This window comes from Populus nigra, chromosome 5 (genome assembly GCF_951802175.1).
Source record: "Populus nigra chromosome 5, ddPopNigr1.1, whole genome shotgun sequence".
NCBI classification, from domain to species: domain Eukaryota; kingdom Viridiplantae; phylum Streptophyta; class Magnoliopsida; order Malpighiales; family Salicaceae; genus Populus; species Populus nigra.
In genome coordinates this window covers 1,015,016-1,033,304 of record NC_084856.1, presented here as the reverse complement: position 1 = coordinate 1,033,304, position 18,289 = coordinate 1,015,016, and the positions used below count along the sequence as shown (strand labels likewise).

The window sequence follows — 18,289 nt, the reverse complement described above, 5'->3', positions numbered from 1 at the left end:
TTAAGCAAACGAAAGAAAGTGAAAGTAAAAGTAAAAGGGAATTGCTATAAATTGGTAGACGAATATTTTAAGACAAATAACATTATCTTGGAAAGAATAAATTAATAATTATTAAAATTTAAATCCAATTTAACTGACTTGATTACTATCTGAATAAATAAAATTTTAAGTTGAAAATGAAAAATACATTGACTCCTTAAAATTTTTAGAGATTTAATTAACTTGATAAAACTCTGACCGAATTAATATATCAACACTTAAGAGTTTTTTTAATAAAAAATAAAATAAAATAAATAATATTTTAATAATAAAAAAGTGATTGACATGTTGGTTTAGCAACCCAAGTCAATCCAAATTTAACAACAATATATTAGTAACAAAACAATGGAGGAAGAATAGAAATAAAATAAAGACAACAAAGTACGGGTATTGCCTCGTATACGGGGAAATAAAAGTTTTTCTTTTACTCAATTGAACCTTATACATGTGAGTATCCTATCCTTTCTAGTTGATTATTAGTTTAGATTAAAGTTTTTTTATATAAATACTAAAAAAAAGTTTAAATATTTTTACTTAAAAAAAACTCAAATTATATTATTTACAGCACTACATACCAAATCCCTTATCTTAAATACTTTAACACCCTGAAAATTTCGAGTAAAAACAAAAATATAGAACAGTATAACGTTCATATTCAAAACAGCGTTTATTTGATAATTTGTAGGCGGCAATCACCAGAGCGAGCACGTAGCATCCTCAAGTTAATTGATAGATATCCGGTTGATATTACGATAAATCGCACATTTAAAATTAAGACTGAGTCATAATTGGTTCCACGAAAAAGGGAAACGATAATAATGATTATACACAATTTATTCCATGTTAATTAATTATCATACAACGTATGAGAAATTCCGAAGACAACCGATATTGCCAACACTGTTTCTGCTTACAGAAGCTTTGTCCCAAGGCATTACACGTAAGGTATACATAACGTGTGAGGGATGTTATCGTGTGAGGTGTTGCCATTTACAGCCATCTGGACTTTCTTTATCCCTCGTATCTCTTTGTTTCAAACTCAAATTGCTGCCTATATATGTGCAACTACATGCTTTAATCTATGTCAAGAAACCGAAAAGAGAAGAAAGTTGATCAACATGACAAAGCTTTTGTGGGATAAGTTAAAATCTACCTTTTCAAGGGCAGGTGTGTTTCAACATCATCTTGTCCTTCTCAAACATGAGTTCTTGTCAAAATCCCATGTATATTTTGGAAAAATCTTTAAATTATGCTAGTGTTTTTTTAAGGAGGTGTTCATAAGCTTTCTAGTTTTGATTTAGTTAATTTTTTTATGGTGCTATCAAGAACTTGAGTTCTTATTTCTTTTCTTCTTTTTTTGAGTGATTGATGTTTGTTTTCTGGTTTAGGAAGATCTCCCAAGGAACGAGCTAGCAGCTTAAGCAACAAGTTGAACGTTAATGAAGAATACAAGGAAGCTTTCAGGACGAAGTCTTATGTGGAAATGTGGAGCAAGATTCAGGACCAGCTAAGAAAAAGACGCGTTGATGGAGTTGACAAAGTCACCTCACCGTCCTCATCTCTTCCTTTCTATCTCCATCTCTCTGATTATTTGTTTGAACCACAGCAGCAAGCGACCCTGAGAGAGATGATAGAAAGCTTGAGGTTTCATCACTTTCTGATTGATTACTTTGAAGCCAGATCAGAAGCATGTCATATTTGCGATTTGCTTCTTCAATGCATCCAGCAAACACGTGCTAATTATAAGAAAATTAGAAGGGTAATCAAGTTAAGCAAAAGGGTGCGAGATTCTGCAGATTATTCAGATAAGATTTGCATCGCAATGTTTAGAGAGCTTGCTGCGTATGCAGTGCTTGAAAATCCATTATCGATGTTTTCTACCACTGTAAAATTCAATGATTTTCATGATAACAACTTGGTGTTGCTCCATGGATTGAATTCAGAACAGAGAAAGATTACGAGGAAAGCAAAGTTCAGAAGGATATGCATGAAGGTTGGAGGAGGGTGTCTTGTCATATCACATACTGCAGTTCTAATTGCCTTGCTTGTAATTGCAATCCATGGCATAGTTGGCATTGTGGCTGCACCAGGAATAATGGGTTGCTCGTTGTATGTATTCAGAAAGCAAATCAAGTTGGTTCATCGGGGGCTTGAGACAAGCTTGCTTGAAAAAAGACTTGGTGCACAGCTAGATCTTGCAGCCAAAGGAACTTACATATTGATCAAAGATTTTGATACCATGAGTAGACTCGTGAGGAGGTTATTCGATGAGGTAGCACGCCGTAAAGCTCTTGCTGATATGTGTGTAAGGAATAAAAAACCTGAACTGTTGAAAGAGGTCGTGAAAGAATTTCACACTCACGACTTGTGCTATCTGGAGCAGCTAGAAGAACTCGAGCAACACATCTACCTGTGTTTTCATACCATAAATAGATCCAGAAGGCTTGTTATGGACGAGATAATGGCTGCACCCGAGAATAGTAGAGCTGATGATCATCAACAAAAGATCTTACAAGGATGATGAAAATATTTGGAGAGATAGTGGCAGGAGGTGATCTTTGGTGTTACAATACAGGCTCCAGATAGAAATTGCTTCTCCCTACGCTGAGCTTACCTAGATTACAAGGCACATCCAATTAACCCATGATTTATTTATCACTTCTAATGTTAACTTCAACCCTGTATATGTCCAGATTACCATTCATTAATTATAGTCTCCCTGCATATTACCCAACTTCCAGCAGTTTATATTGACAAGATATACCATTAATATACAGTCCCTCTACCCAGCATTGACTGTAATGTTTATGCATATATTTAGCTTTCTTCCCTGGTCAGAACTTATTTGCATAGTAAGCATCCCATCTTTGTCAGGTTTTCCTGAAGTGAATATTTTGATATCATAAATTAAGAGTAATCATCAAAAAATTTGCAAGCACAGCTCTCTTGCAACACAACATGCTCTATGGCAAAAAAAAAGCAGTTTTCTTGACATCCTAGGTCTGCCCCAATAGGTAGCATAACTCATCCACACGACATTGTGCCACTTGCATAACACAGACCTCAACATTCAATATCACAAAGGGAATTTTAAGGTAAAAATTTAACTCACCTATTCTTACTCGTATTAGCAAAAAAAGCATAATCTGATACTGTTCTGTTTCTTATTCTATTTGTCGAGAAACAAAAATGACAAGATAAGAACTAGATACAGTAAGGAGAAGTATTACAATTCACCTAATTGGTTAGGAAATTAACCTGGGGGTGAGGCCCATCAAAGAATTGCTGGCTGGAGGAATTCCAAATGAAGCTTGAATTCCTTGTTATTCTCGAAGTCTATAAAACTTTTCCAAGCATCCCAAATAGCTCAGCTATTTTCTCCAGTTTCTTGTATTCTTCAAGGCCCAACAATGAAGCTTTGACCTTCAGACAATCTGCTGGCTTGGGCATGATAATGGCAATGTACCCTTCCCTGTCTGCCAACAACAGATGAAATCATCAATGTGGGTTGCCAAACCACTATTACATGCTAAAAACGGAACCATCAGATGAAAGAGAAGATATGAGATCTAATTAGTGACAAGAATTGATTCTCACCAATCAGCAAGTTAATTTCTCAAGGGGGTGATGATATGTTTCGGAATGGGAGATTTTAGAGGCTGATATGAAAATTACTGCCTAAAAGTATTGTCCTCGTTGATCACTAATTCAATAACGAGATCCTATCTATGTGTTTGTTTGAGTTTTCAATTGCATTTGGACGTGTTTCAAAAGTACGTTTGCCTTGAAAAATCATTAAATTGATGTTCTTTTTAGTGTTTTCCAATGATTTTGATGTGTTGACATCAAAAATGAAAAACAAATCTGAAAAAAAAATATTTTGATGCATTTTCAAGAGAAAAACATTTTTAAAAAGCACCAAACACGTATAGACACTTGCATCTGACATTTGGTAAGCATGGAAAAGAAATACTTACTGAAGAATTCAGCAAATTTTGAATGTTTGATTAGTCTGTCATTCACTTCCAACAGAGAGCCTTTAACACAACATCTGTCAGAAGTCAATGACAAATTTCAACTCCAATATTAAAAAGAAGGAACGAAGGGAGGAGGGGGTATGAAACTGAAAAACAGTTGTACCTGACAATATAAGAATCGCTCTGGGTGCAAACTTTACACAGAGCAGTGTCAGACTCAAAGTGTTGTGCATTCTGCAAAAGATGCTCTCTATTGTTAGTAAAAGTTGGCTAAATGAGAACATAAGAAAACAAATCAACTCCTGATCCTAAATGCATCATTACAAAACAGAAATCTGACTAATCTGTAGAAATCCTTGCCCTCGAAGCAGTCAAAGTTACCTCTCAATGCAATCAGCTCAGATTTCATAGCCCAGTTATGTTAAACTGGCCAATTGTGCTTCCGATGATATGAAAGCCACAAAACCAATGTGCACAAAAAGAAACAATGCCACTAAAAGAAGTGGAATCCAACTGATTTTTCAAACTGATCCTCTGATTGTTCCAGTATATGACTCAGATAAAGCCAAATTGGATGGTGAACTTCCACCCTTGATCACTAAGCAACTAAAATGTCCTGAAAGCCCTAACAAACAAAGCTTGATGCTTGCAACCATGTTAGTAATGTAAATTCAGTTATCCCCACCAACTCAAAAGCTAGCTTATAAGAAACCAACCAAGCTACTAATCATAGAGCTTTTAATTGTCTAGCTATTGCCAATTTCTTCACACCACCTGCTCAATTCTAAGGAAAATTGCTTAATTGTTATACAATAAAGAAGGCTAAAACCAACAAAGAATGGACTTTTTTTCGCTTTCCAGTGACCTTAATGCCACTACGATCAGACTTTCCAACATTGAAATCAACAGCCGTGATTCCTCCTGCGTCCTTAAAAGCCACATGGGTCGGAGCCAAACACATAACCTTTTTTTCATCACAAAAACAATACATAAACAATTAATCAAAACCCCACATATATTTTAACAAAAGAATTAAAATAGTACCCAATGGCATGTCTATAAACGTACTGGTCGTGTCCTGGCTTCACAAAATCTGATCCAAAATTCAACAAATTAAGAAAAGTATTTGCTTTGTTAAGCATCATCAATCAAGCAAAAAGAAAAAGAAAAAGAAAGCAGAAGCCTGGAACGAAGTAGGAGACGAAATTGGTTTGAACAGAAGATGGAGGAGTGATAGAAAGATCACAAATGTCAGGTAAAAGCAGCTGATGCAACTCTTCTTCGTCTTCTTCTGTTCAACAACCTGTTTTAGTTCTTGGTTTTAAATTGGGTTGCTAATATTTGAGAATTTTCCTAAAACTACCTCATGTGTGGGCTGCTAATATTTGAGAATTTACCTCAAACTCTCTAATTGGCCCAGATGAAACCTAACCGTATTGCTCTGTGGGTTACCAGATCATTAGTTCGTGATGTAGCGAGCCTTGCTATATTAAATGAATTTGAGTAGTAAGGTATATGTACGCCATGACTAGATAAAAATTTATTTTAAATGAACATATAATAAGTGCAATATATATATATATATATATATATATATATATATATTTATTTATTTATTTATTTCTTTTACATCATGCTTTTTAATATATATTGAGTTTATTTGAGCTGATTAGAAGGTATTTTATGAATTTGGTATATCTAAACAACTTTATGAATTAATTGCTAAAAAATAAGAAATTTTATATTTTATATTTCAAATCTTACGGTATTTCACCAAGTTAGAGTTCCAGAATGTGAATGTGGGTATAATTTAAGTTGCAATACTCATATCAAGTTTTTCAAGAAAGTATTATAAGTAGAAATCTGATTTTATTTGGACTTCTATTCAGACCTGTAAAATTAAGTCAGAATCCTAATACAAGTAGGAGTCTCTGCTTTCATACTAAATATTTAAACAAGCATATCTTAAGTTTTAGATATCAAAATTAAAAAAATCAAAAACTTGAATTCATCTACACAATTAGGAATACAACTTTTATAAGAGTTTGAGGTTAGAAACAATTGTTTTCAAGATGAAAATTCTGATGCAAGCTGGGTGATGGATTTTATCTCATGATTTGATGGGAAACTAACAATTTAGAAGTCTTATCTTAAGAAGAAATCCGATAGGATCACATGAATTTTCTCTAAATTATGTAACTTCGCAATATTTAGCTTTAATAACTTATCATAAAGGTTGCCTATTAAAAAAAAAAAAGAGGAGAAAAACATAAAGGAGTAGGACTTTCTTGGTCAATAGGAATTTAGGAGACAAATCATCTTTGCTGTTGAAATTTTTAAAGATCATGAGCAACTAATTCTTAATTTTGGTTCAAGGGGAATAGAGATCATCTCCACTATCAAGTTATGAGAAGTAACGTTAATATTGTAATTCTTTAATATTCAAGTACTTATTTATTCTTATTTCAGAATTATGTCATTGATTTTTGTTCATGCTTATTGAATTGTTTTGAGATGGTATATATGTTTTCTAGTTTCTTTTAATCCGTAATTGTTATTAGAGACTAAAATAAAAGGCAAATGAATTAACTTAATTGGTGCAACTATCATTTTAATTTATTAGGGAGGAATAAGTTAAGTTAATTTGCTAAAGCTTTTTAACAATTGCTTAGAATAAATTTTACAGACTTTGCTCCTAAGGCTATTGCCAAGTGAGTGAAAATTGCTTTTCAATATTAAATTCGTTTAATGATAAGAAATTGATTGGAAAGCTTTGTTTAATTAATTTGCTCATATCTCCTCAATTCCCTTTAATTTTAAGGGATGTCGAATTTATTTGCTTGAATTGAAATGATATTTGTTTTACTTCGATGATTAACAAGTTTATAGGAATGAATGTCTAGACCCTTGAATTAAATTATTGACATATCGATTTATCATTTTTATTTTCATAATTGTGTTTCTTTAATTTTTTATCCAAATCACCAATGTCTTTTTTTATTCTAATATCTTGTAGGAAGATTAAACAAAATTTCCCTTGGATTTAACCTAGTCTTCACGATCAAATCATGAAATTATTTTATTTGTGATAGTAAAGTCATAATTATATTTTAAAAGTTCTGACAACCAATTAATATGTTTAGGCTCAAAAGAAAATCTGATCACACCAAATAAGAATAATAGCTCAAAAATATCATAATTTTGATTCGACTATTAAATCGCGCTCAAGTCTTTATAGTAATTTTTGAAAGTCGTTTTCAAAAATTATTTTTTTAAATATTAAAAATCTCGTCTAAGGATCCTAGTTTTGATAATTTTTATGACTTTTCTTGTTACTTGTGAATTTCCTGCTTATCCTGAATTTTTCTTTCCTTTATGATTTTACATTTTAAATTTTTTATTTTATGGTTGAGGTGGGGTTTATGTAATGTTTAAAACTTTGTAAATCTTCTAAAGATTGAGACTTCATTATTATTATTTAAAAAAAATTGTGAATTTAAATTTCATATTCACAGTCTTTTTTGCCTATAAAAAAATTGTGTTCTTTATTTATTATTATCTTTAATTTCCGCCGTATCAGTTTGGGATGAACATTGGTGCAATGCTTTTCAATTTGTCTTAGTTTCAAGCATGCCAAGCACACGTTCAAAAAAGTGTGATCAAACTATTGGTGAATCGACGTAACTATATCATAGATTCATGTTATTATAGGAATTGGAAAGAAAAAAATGCTCTATGAAAATAGTAATTACACTAGCTCTGACAGATTTCTTTGAAAAAACATTTAAAGCATAACTTGAGTTAGGTTTTAAATTGAATTAAAAAGATATTATTTTGATAAAACTTGATTAATTCAACCAGGTGTTTATTAAAAAGATATTATTTTTTTTAGATCAATCTTATGATCTCGGGTCTTGACAAATATAGTTTTACAAGCTCAAGTTAACCAAAACAAAAATATTATTTATATTATTAAGCTGCAAATTGATTGCGCTTCATATTAAGTTGCAATAACTATATACTAAATACAAAAATACAACTCCTCTGCAAATCCGTGATCACTGAAGCACGACAGCTCAGTAGCAGCTAGCCTTGAGTCCATGGGTTCCTTTTCTTCACCCTCCCTCTTCAAATCATAATCCAGAGCCAGAACCTTATTGTCCCAGCCATCATCAGAAAAATCATTGTGGCGGGCTGCTCTAGTAAAATTATAAGCACGCCTCGGCCAATTTAGACCCTGAACTCTAAGGCTGCTGATAATTAATTTAGAACTGTACTGAACTAGAGAAAGTCTGGCCAAATCCCCAATTTGCTGGAACAATGTCCGTGAAGAATCGGGTCTGTCCATCAGTATTTATGATTTTGAAGGACAGAGACTGGCCATTGAGATAAGCATTAGATTGCCAGTTAGCTCCCCAATTTCTTGACATTGCCATCCAGCCTGTTTTTGAGCCTTTAATGGACACAGATTGAATGGATCCAGCTCCAGCCACATTGCTAATCAAGACAAGCTCGAAGTAGTTTCTTCCATTAATGGTGAATCTGACTCCTCCATGCTTTTTGCAAGGAACCCTGCATCATTATCCCATATGATACAATATTAGATTACGAAAAAAGAAAGAACTTGTGACAAAGAATGGTCAGTGCATGTGATTAGTACTATACCTTTGAAACAAAACAGGCACGATTCCTCCTCTATAAATACCAATCTTTTCCCAAGCTGGCTGAGCCATATCAAAGTGCTGGAGAGGAGGGTTGCACCAGCCTCCATTGTTGTTTGGAAGGGCATAATTAGGGGGGCAGAAATTTGTTGCAGTAATGGTCACAGACTTGCCTTTAATACACCATCTGGGGTCTGTTTGAAAATCACACATAATTCTGTAACATTCCCCACATGAAGCTCCATCATTGAATAAAGCAGTGCTTAAAGCAGCGGTCCTGGTCCCATAACCAGTAGAATACAAGTTTCCATATCCACAAGCCCCTCCTGTGGCCCAGATTTTGAAAGAAATGAAACGCTATTAGCTGTGATGTTTCCAAAAAATGAAGACAAGAAAAGATGCAAGGAGTGTAGTTACATTACATACCCATAGTTCCTGAGGCGTCACTGCCTCCATAAAATGTAGCATGACCTTTCCTCCACCCAGATGGAGCAAACGCATTAACATTGATAGCCAAATAAGAGCAGAACTGAAGCAAGATAATTGCAAATGTCAAAAGAAATTTCCCCATCTCTTGAAAATATGAATATTACTGAAACAGTGACAAGAGAATAGAGAGTGAGGATTGGTGGTAGGCTGGTAGCTAGTGTATTTATATTTATTGGCATTTCCAAGTCGAAGAACTGCCTCTATAAATAAGGGACCAGAGGCAGACTTGCTTCATGCAACAACCTCACATGTGACCTCTGAAAGACTGCAGAACTCTGAACCTCATTCAATTATTCCCACGTTCTCGTACTCTCTCATTGCATGTCCACATGCACTCACCCAGCAGAAGAGCCGTGAAGCATTCGAAACCACTAGCCAAATTGTTGTTTTATGGGTTTCTTTTAATAGGTAAGTTGTTGGTATTTGAAGACATAGAATCACATCTTCAGTGGTTTTATGTGACAACATATTTATTTTTGTAAGATCATATCATATTGCCTCACATGGCGATGCTCTGGCCCATACGATGCAATGACATGTATCATGTGTCCTGTGCACATGGAAGGTGATGGGTTGATAAATGTATCTCCTGTTAAGATATGTTGATACAAGATTTAGGGTTCTGCAAAACCATCTTGGTTTTGTTTTTTACTGTTTATTGGATTTTATTGATAAAAAGTAATGCACCCATGTCCATGGAGGGCCTAGAAATTATACTATTATTTCGCTTTGGCTTAGGTTATTGTAAGCAGGAAGGGCCTGTTGTGAAGAAACTCGAGAGCAGCTGCAGAGAGTTTTGTGATCCCTTTACCCTTATTGAATAATGTTGACCTTGATAGATTCTCCTCGGAATGTTTTCTAAAAAATCCCATCATTAAGTTTATATATGGGATTCTCAACATATGAATTTTTTTACCAAATGATTTAAATAAAAATAATAAATAATATTCTCTACAATCAATATTTTCCTTGAGGTTTGACCAACATCAATAAAATTAAAATCAAATTGGGTTTGATTGGATTGAAAGTTAACTCATCAGGTTATTTAAATTTAACAAGGTCAACTCTACCTAATTTTCTTGAAACCTATTTCGTACTAGGTCTTGAGTTGATCCCCAAGTTTAACAACACGGCATATGCCCATCTGCCATTCCATTGAACTTGCCTATGCCATGTTTACACAGTCAAAGCAAAACCATGATTTGACAGTCTAATCCACGAGCTTGATTGGCAATGAGTAGGTTGGTGGGAATGGGAGGGGAAAAAAAACAAGGGAAAATAATTGAAATCATATACAAGTATGAACTGCACCAAGTTGAGCCAATCAACAAGCACATTTACAGGTAGTTGATCTGATTTGATAATAAAAGTCAGAAACAAAACATAGACTTGCTAGGAGTTTCATTGTTTTATGGCAAAAATGATTGGAATCACATCATCCACATGAGATTGGCTATTTGAACGGAGGAGATTCTTGTTTTCTGAATAAATATATTCATTTACGAGTATAAATTTTTTGTAGTCTCTTCGTTATTCGTTTCTGTCCTTAGTTCTAAATTCTTGATATGATGAAACAGTACTTGGATAATTATTAATATATTCCGAGATCTATTGTTTTAACAGGATCAAAAGTCACAGGTAGTTTTAGTTATTACAAGGTTGAAGCAGCATTCTAGCTTATGGAATTTCCACAAAACGAGAAATTTCGAAGATATGATTTTATCCCCCAATAAGATAAGGGATGTGGTCCCTAAAAATCAGAGATATGACCAAAGTACCTTGGTCTTCCTGGACATATCTACCATCCTCGGTTCTTTAAGGTGGATTCATATGACAGGTCAGGCTTAGTTGTAGAGTATATATCCATACATTCGATTTGTCTTTCCAGGGGCAAATTGAGAGCTTGTGCCTTACTTCTTTCGAGGGGATTTCAAGTTCAAATCTAACCCTTGTAATAGAAGGTTTGTCTGGACTGGGCAGGAACCGACTCCACTCAGTTGTTTATGTTGCCAAAGCTTGGATAAGTAATGGAGCATATTAGTGTTCTCAGTGTGATACAAATATCCACCAATGCAGCTAATTCCAGTTATAAATGCAGAAAATTACAGACAGTAAATAAGAATCTTGGATCGGTCCGCAACATTTCCGAACATTAACATGAGTAACGTTAAGAGATGTTGATCATATTAGCTGAGGCTATAGTCTGTTTGCCATATCCAATCAAAGTAACATACTGATTCCATCATGGAAATGCAGGTTCTGTTCTTATGATACTGAAACAAATTTATCTGCTTAATAAAGAGAGTATAGAAACTGGGGCAACAAAGGGCAGAAACTGAGAAAAATGAAGCATGGTTCTAAAGATACTTACCATTTTCCTCTGCTAATAGGGCAAGTTGTGCTCCATAAGTATTTGACTTGCTGGTTTCCATAGAAAGTGGGGCCCGGTCAGCCTCATTGTGCAAGTTAAGACAGAAAGCAATCCTAGAGCTGAAGGCAGCCCGTGGCTCGGCTGTAGAGTAAATGTCTCCGGTCTCCTTCAATGTTAACCACCCATTTGCATGATCGATTTTAGCTTCATTTGCTCCATCGCTAATGGCCTTAGCTACTATGTTTTCAACATCTTCAACATGGTTTGTGGAATGCATCCTCAATTTATCAGCAACATCATCAAGTGAGATGCTGGAATAGCAGATGCTGATATTGCGCAGTCCTATCCTAATGAAACCATGTCGCAGTCAAACAATCACATTGTTTGTTCTGTCTGATAAGAAAATGCCAGCAAACTTTTCTGAGACATCACTAAACAGCTCCAGGTCACCTATTCGTACAGCCTGACAGTTTAATCAGATAGTCGTTATTGTTCAGATAAATGGATAGAAATGAGCATGCATGCTCATTTCTATCCATTTATAGGGCAGTCATGTCAACTAAACCACTTAAAGGGAAGTCACTCACATTTCTAAGCTCGAAATATGGCCTCAAAACCCCCTGCATTCCACTCTGAGTAAAGATTGTCCTCTCAGGTATTTCTCTCAACAGTAAACGAACGAGGACAGCCCACTTGTTACATTGAATTCGAAAGCTACGAGCTGCAACAGGAGCTATCTGAGCAGCTTACACAAATCTTTCTTTTGCATCAGAATACTCCAGTCTAATTGTCCGAATCTTTCCAAGACAAACCAAGTATCGGCAAAGCTACAAAGAGCAGGTTTTAACTCAGAAATTAATTGGATAAACAGATATATACAACATGTTTTTTTTTATGAATAACGTTTCTTCTTGTTGTTGAGTGCCACCAGAAAAAATACAAACTGATTCCTTCTCCTTATGTTTTGTCCGGTTTTTTTTCTTTTGACTAGGCCATGTATTTCCCCTGTTAAATTAAGGTCTAGACTCTAGACCATTTAAAACAGAAACAGGTACCTTTTTTTCCTTAAGTTTTTTCAACAAGCGATCCACAAGAAGAGATATCTATACCAGAAGCAAAATCCACACCTGGTGATTTTAGCGTGATTGAAATTTTGGTGCCTTTGACCTCAATTTCTCTGCCTGGTCATATAGGTTGTAATGCAGGTAATTACGAAGCAACATATTGATTAGTGTTTCCTGCATCATTGTCATTGTATCACATATGAGCTACTGAATTTCCAAACAACCTTCAGGTCGACTAGTAACAAACCTGTCCCAGCTCATCATGGTTCAAAATGGCAACATTATGCAAGCCAAAGAGGGCACTGAAAATAAAATTACAGCACTAAAGTTGGAAAACAATCTGATCATATTTGAGAACAAAGCAAGCCCTGCACTTACCTGATTCTTCCATCTTACCAAGAATGCATTGGTTCAACACGAAATTACAGTTTCCAACCATGCCAATATCTTTCTCTTACAAGTTCAGAGATAGACAAATCAAGAAACATCAACATAAACGTTTTCTTACCGACGAATTTCAGCAAGATCACCCGAGACCTCATGGGTATATGAGTAATAGAAGTACAACCTAGATGCTATAGCACCAATAGTTACAGGCTCTACTACGTTTATATCCATCAGTCGATTAAGGCCATCCATGGAACAAGTTTTAGCCTGAGAAGAATACAACACACAGCACATTTACATTAAACTACTGGAACAGAGGCAATGGCCAGAGAAACATCATGCAAAGCTAATATAACCTCTTCATATCTTCTCTGTTCTACCAGAAATATCAGCACAAGAAAGTAATAGAATAACAAGATCTCTGGCAAAAATTTCCCCCCACAAATTGGACGAGAAGATGTGCAGAATCTTCTTCCTTGTCTTCCTACAACCAATATTAACAACAATAATTTAATAACCAAAAAACAAATTATCGATTTTATCCTGACCCCAGATTAAGTATGAAAATTACATTATTTCAATGTCTATTAAGTTAAAATCCAAACCCTAAGTAATTAAATAATTAAAAGCAAAAATATTAGAGTCATTTTCCAGATTCTGAAAGTTTGCCTGATAAGCAAGGAATGCAGATAGCCGAGCTTTCGCAGCAGAAGTCTTCGAAAGAAGAAAATCCAGAACTTCTAGGATTAAATCATCTGTCAGCTTGTTCCTCAAGCCATGCACATGTCGAACAGCTCAGAGCCTAGACACGCACACGAAAAAATAAAAAGCAGAACAGAGCTTATAAAAACGCAATGTGCAACAAAATACATAAAAGAAGAAGCTTGTGATCAGATTAATTGATGTGATTTCGAGAGTTACCAACTGATAAAGTTGGAAAGGAATTCTGCGACAAAAGAAGAAATGTCGGGGACATTGCTACGATTGTTAACTATCTCAGCTTCTTCAGGCATTGCTGCTAAAAAATTCAGTGTCGAAAATGAATTTTTTGTCAGGAAATGGTGAACTCATGGTTCTGCTTTGATAAGAGAAATGGAGTAAGGTAGTGGCTGAAAATCTTAGCCAGCATAGTGGTGGAGCTGGGGAGAGGTAGCTCTGGAAGGGTTTGGAGCTCGTTTTAATTGATGTTTGGGATTTGGCGACTGTTTCACGTTTCTTTTCATCCAAGTTTCTCTCTCTTTTTCTTTTTTCTTTTTTCTTTTTCGTTTTTAGATTTGTTCTATTGTTATCTTAACGGGCCCATAAGCCCATTAGTGAATTGAATAATGGTATTTTCATACTAGCAATATTTTTTAAAATAAAAAATTGAAACTTGGATTGAGCTGTATCAACCTCCTCACCTACAATCCAGAACTTGAATTGGATCTCGATCCAGCTAGTCTAGTATGTGTAATGATAATAGCCAAAATATAATGAAAGAAAAGGTATGATAAATAAATATGAGAAACTTATGAGAAATGATTATTGTAATTTTATTTATGATTTTAAATTGTAAGAATGCTAGAAGAGAAGATTATAATTCAGTCGCTTTTTTTATGATTTGATTTTGAATTTATATAAAATGGAAAGAATTTGATTATTATTATGAGTTAAATCTTTTCATTTTGAAAATCATAAGTTAATCCCTTGAGCAAAATTTATTTTTAATTATTTTTTGAATTTATAAATTATTATTTTTAATTGAGTTTTTTATTTTGCAAGTGGTGGGTGAGAATGGTAATTTTGATTTGAAGTGAAGGATATCTTAGAGAGAGAAAAACAATTAAATTGTCATGAAAAAACAACAGGGATAAGTTTACAACAATTATTAAAATACAGGGGCTGGAAATTGGTTATCTTAAACTAAAGGGATTAACTAAATATTTCACCAATCGCATATTTTATGGCAGTGCCTTTAACCTCAATTTATCTGCCAGGTCATAAAAGAAGTGTTTCCTGCTTCATTTTCAAAAGTATCACAAGATGAGCTGCTGAAGAGGCTTCTGAGATGTGACTAACATTATAACTCACTAGTACTATGGAGGGAAAATGACCCGTTGCTCTGTTAAATCTAAAAAGCACGACGATCTTTTAAAAGTCGATGCACGTCCCATGTAAACCGCAGCCATGGAGCGAGCATTTGAGCATCTATTTATAAAGCATGCAGCAATCCATCGAGTAAGAGAGATGGAAAAAAAATAAAGAACACTGCTAGGTAGAAATTAAGAAGATTACAACTGAGCAAGCACCCCAAACTACAGCCACCACAAAAAAAATAATAGCCCCAGGAGGCGCAATGGTTTCAAACTAAAAGGATTAATCTATGGTGGTTACACATGAACGTCCTAAAGTTAAACTACTACTACTACTACTACAACTTGGGTACAATAAAAAAACCAAAATGAAAAGGGGTAAAAAGATGATAAAGAAGGCAACAAACACTAACATCTGCACTCGATTCTAATCAGAGCAAAAAATGAGCATCTTACGCGGCTGCGGGGATCGGCCCATTAGATCTAAATCCTCGGCCCTTCCCACGATTCCCCCTCCCACGGCCACGACCTACAATCAATACGCAACAAGTTAGTGCACCATGAAAGACAAAAAGGCATTTTGAATTGGTGCTGGCACAAATCCATGGTGAGACTCCTGAGAAAACCCGTCACAAAACACATCAGCACCAACCTCATGCAAGCAGATCTAAAAGATGGGTTAAGTTGAAATGCAAAACAATAAATTACATATAACCGGGAGTTGACTTCATTACATAGACGATTTGATAGTCTAAGAAATGTATTCTTATGTGCTATGTTTTTATTACACATTTACATTAATAGCTATTTATCCAATCCAAACCTTTTATTGCCCTTGTGTTTCAAGAACGTGCACTGTTTTTCAAGGAACCTTTCTGCTCAAAGTAGAGTTGGAAAGTTCATGGTTGTCACAGTAAATGAGATGTCAAGAGTAAGCAAATGTATGCAGACTCAACTAGAGGACATCCAGGTGAAGCACCTAAAAAATACATTAAACTAGGATTCTTTTTTGTGATAAAATATGAACTCAGACGGATAGTCATATTGATCATGAACAGCAAGAAAAAAAATGTCGAGGAAAAATACCACGGCCTTGTGGAGGAGCGTCATAATTATAATCGCCATCTTGTTGTGTATCAGCATGAGGTGCATTAAACCCTCCCCTTCCACGGCCACGGAATCCACGTCCTCTGCCTCGACCCCTGCCCCTGGGAAAGCCCCGGTTGCGATCCCAACCCCCATCCTCATGCTCAGCAAACACAAATCCATTCCCTGCACAAAAGAATGGCTTGTCATGCCATGCAATATTGGGAATCAACAGCCACAGTATAAGAACCTTGCATCTCACCAACTCATGCATCAAAACTTAAAAAGTCCTTACTATTTTTACTAAAAAGCATCCCATAACAGCCTAACATGGCCAAATCATCACCGTCAAGCATCACAGTACATTAAATAAGTACACAAAAAAACAAAAGGCAGGCAAATACAGCAAAAAGCGAACGAACATTTAGCACATAACCACTCGCTGATTTCTGGCAATAAATATATACAACCAAATATATCCAATGAAATTGTGCAAATAGCAAAGGCATGGAGGCAAAACCCATCAGGACATACCTCTACTCCTTGCCCTTCCTCTACCACCCCGTCCCCTACCACGGCCACTAGGTGAACCATCTGCAACACAAAAATAACTCTAAGCAGATGCAAACAGGATCGACTGAATAAATTATAACAATAATGAACATTTCTTACCTCCTTCATACTCAAAATCTGTGAATGCCTTCACCTGCTCCGCAAGTAATGGGAGCTGATACCTGAAGAGAGCAGAAATTTGTAGGCTATTAGAAATAACTTTTCTTACAAATATGCTCACTTGCTATAACAAAAGGTTCGAGCGATTATAACCAATTGCTATCACATAGTTACAAGAAATCAAAATGCTTAAATCACAAATCTAATAATTGAGAAACAACAGAGGCGCACAAACTCACCCAACAGAAGATGTATTCAGTTCCTTCATGGAAAGGGTTATTGTGATCATTGAAACATGCCTTGTGGTTTCCAATCTTCAATAACAAAAACAAAATTCATGGTCAGAGCTACGGTAATGGAAACCAAGAAAATTAAAACATCAGATATTCTGAATTTCCTTCAGACTCTACTTACGGAAGGAGGCCTTCCTCAAGAGGTTCCCATGTATCTGTTATGTCCGTGGATCCAATCAACGTGATTTGATGGAGACCAACAATTCTTCTCTGCATCACAACAAGAAACAGAGCATTACCACCCACAATCAGACACAACTGACTAGAGTAACAGACCGATCCATTAATAGTTCCGCAGTTACTGGAAAAACCTTAATTAACTCCACGATGGTCACGGTCTTGTTGATGGCTCTTCCCATCGCCTTGAATACAATTTCATTTGAGCCCTTTTCCTATAATTAAACACAAACATTAGCAAAAACAACAAAAAATGAATAAATAAAGATAAGCACAACGCTTTTATTGAATAAAATGACCTAGCAATCCACCTGGCTAGCAACCCTAGCCGCACATGACCTTATTAATTAACAGGCACGAAAAGACATCACAACAAAAATAACACATATATATTCTTAGAATAAGAGAATTATAAAGCTACCAGAAACTTACAGAAATTCAAATTTTAGCCCAGAATTAAAACTAAAGCTACCATAAACTTACAGAAATTCAAATTTTATCCAAAACACAACAGTTCAGATCCAAATAGCGTTCAATACAAAGCCAAAAAAAGGAGGCAAGAAATTGAAACTGAAACAAAAAACAGAGCGAGAGAAGAGAAGAGAAGTACTTGAAGCAGACTCATGGCATAAGAGATATAGCTACGCATCCTTCCTTGACTAGTAATTCGAATCTCGTTCTCGTCAATTGGTGTATCTGCTCTCGGCTTCTCCACTCTCTGGTACCGATCCATCTTTCTTCACCGCCGCCAAAACGAAAAAATCAAGTTCAAAATTATAAAAACAAGATAATTAGGTTTTTGAAGGAAAAATGGGAGTTAGGGTTTGTTGAGGTGGATCTGAGAGTTACCTTGAAAGGGAAATAGAGATAAGTTTGCTCGGACAAGGAGGAGCCGTCTTCTACGGCTTCGTTTCTTCTTTTGCGCCCTAAACCGCTAGCTGGGGCTTATCGTGCTTTATACACAAACACTCTTTCTAAACTGCCCTAACCAACTCTCTTTT

At 35.3% G+C, this 18,289-nt stretch overlaps 4 protein-coding genes and 1 pseudogene across 11 annotated transcripts; 1 reads left to right on the top strand and 4 right to left on the bottom strand.

The window, feature by feature from the left end:
* Positions 1-1,420: 1,420 nt before the first annotated feature.
* On the top strand, positions 1,421-2,560 carry LOC133693756 (UPF0496 protein At1g20180-like). Its single transcript, XM_062115043.1, has one exon. It carries the CDS (start codon positions 1,523-1,525, stop codon positions 2,558-2,560), a length of 1,038 nt encoding a protein of 345 aa, XP_061971027.1. The 5' UTR covers positions 1,421-1,522.
* Positions 1,837-5,487, bottom strand: LOC133693758 (uncharacterized). Of its 7 annotated transcripts, XM_062115047.1 has the most exons (6): positions 5,263-5,487; positions 5,061-5,109; positions 4,882-4,980; positions 4,180-4,250; positions 4,017-4,090; positions 3,128-3,515 (listed from the first exon to the last, which is right to left on the bottom strand). In XM_062115047.1, the coding sequence occupies exons 3-6, from the start codon at positions 4,975-4,977 to the stop codon at positions 3,376-3,378; spliced, it is 381 nt and encodes a 126-aa protein (XP_061971031.1). In that variant the 5' UTR covers positions 4,978-4,980; positions 5,061-5,109; positions 5,263-5,487; the 3' UTR covers positions 3,128-3,375. The 7 variants fall into 7 exon arrangements, 4 of the variants coding, with proteins under 4 accessions (XP_061971031.1, XP_061971030.1, XP_061971029.1 ...); XR_009842178.1 differs by adding an exon at positions 1,837-2,653 and having other exon boundaries at positions 3,298-3,515; positions 4,882-5,487; XM_062115046.1 differs by having other exon boundaries at positions 5,061-5,487.
* Positions 5,488-7,958: 2,471 nt separating this feature from the next.
* Positions 7,959-9,356, bottom strand: LOC133695196 (expansin-A11-like). The gene is made up of 3 exons (XM_062117070.1): positions 9,104-9,356; positions 8,682-9,003; positions 7,959-8,588 (listed from the first exon to the last, which is right to left on the bottom strand). The coding sequence occupies exons 1-3, from the start codon at positions 9,246-9,248 to the stop codon at positions 8,282-8,284; spliced, it is 774 nt and encodes a 257-aa protein (XP_061973054.1). The 5' UTR covers positions 9,249-9,356; the 3' UTR covers positions 7,959-8,281.
* A 1,903-nt stretch (positions 9,357-11,259) lies between these two features.
* LOC133693101 (probable 26S proteasome non-ATPase regulatory subunit 3) lies at positions 11,260-13,580 on the bottom strand (annotated as a pseudogene).
* Positions 13,581-15,215: 1,635 nt separating this feature from the next.
* LOC133693769 (uncharacterized) lies at positions 15,216-18,289 on the bottom strand. Of its 2 annotated transcripts, none has more exons than XM_062115075.1 (9): positions 18,138-18,289; positions 17,899-18,025; positions 17,423-17,503; positions 17,233-17,321; positions 17,058-17,132; positions 16,819-16,880; positions 16,681-16,740; positions 16,147-16,332; positions 15,216-15,589 (listed from the first exon to the last, which is right to left on the bottom strand). In XM_062115075.1, exons 2-9 carry the CDS (start codon positions 18,019-18,021, stop codon positions 15,513-15,515), a joined length of 753 nt encoding a protein of 250 aa, XP_061971059.1. In that variant the 5' UTR covers positions 18,022-18,025; positions 18,138-18,289; the 3' UTR covers positions 15,216-15,512. The 2 variants fall into 2 exon arrangements, with proteins under 2 accessions (XP_061971059.1, XP_061971060.1); XM_062115076.1 differs by having other exon boundaries at positions 17,899-18,021; positions 18,138-18,265.

Coding starts and splice junctions, on each gene's coding strand:
- LOC133693758 (XM_062115044.1), bottom strand. CDS start 5,007: ATGTATTGTTTTTGTGATGAAAAAAAGGTTATGTGTTTGGCTCCGACC. Junction 4,251..4,881: donor CTGATCGTAGTGGCATTAAG/GTCACTGGAAAG, acceptor CATCTTTTGCAG/AATGCACAACACTTTGAGTC. Junction 4,091..4,179: donor AGCGATTCTTATATTGTCAG/GTACAACTGTTT, acceptor GACTTCTGACAG/ATGTTGTGTTAAAGGCTCTC.
- LOC133693769 (XM_062115075.1), bottom strand. CDS start 18,021: ATGGATCGGTACCAGAGAGTGGAGAAGCCGAGAGCAGATACACCAATT. Junction 17,133..17,232: donor CTTGAGGAAGGCCTCCTTCC/GTAAGTAGAGTC, acceptor TTGTTATTGAAG/ATTGGAAACCACAAGGCATG. Junction 15,590..16,146: donor CGCTCCTCCACAAGGCCGTG/GTATTTTTCCTC, acceptor TATTGATTGTAG/GTCGTGGCCGTGGGAGGGGG.
- LOC133695196 (XM_062117070.1), bottom strand. CDS start 9,248: ATGGGGAAATTTCTTTTGACATTTGCAATTATCTTGCTTCAGTTCTGC. Junction 9,004..9,103: donor TGACGCCTCAGGAACTATGG/GTATGTAATGTA, acceptor TCTGGGCCACAG/GAGGGGCTTGTGGATATGGA. Junction 8,589..8,681: donor GTGCCTGTTTTGTTTCAAAG/GTATAGTACTAA, acceptor ATAATGATGCAG/GGTTCCTTGCAAAAAGCATG.
- LOC133693756 (XM_062115043.1), top strand. CDS start 1,523: ATGTGGAGCAAGATTCAGGACCAGCTAAGAAAAAGACGCGTTGATGGA.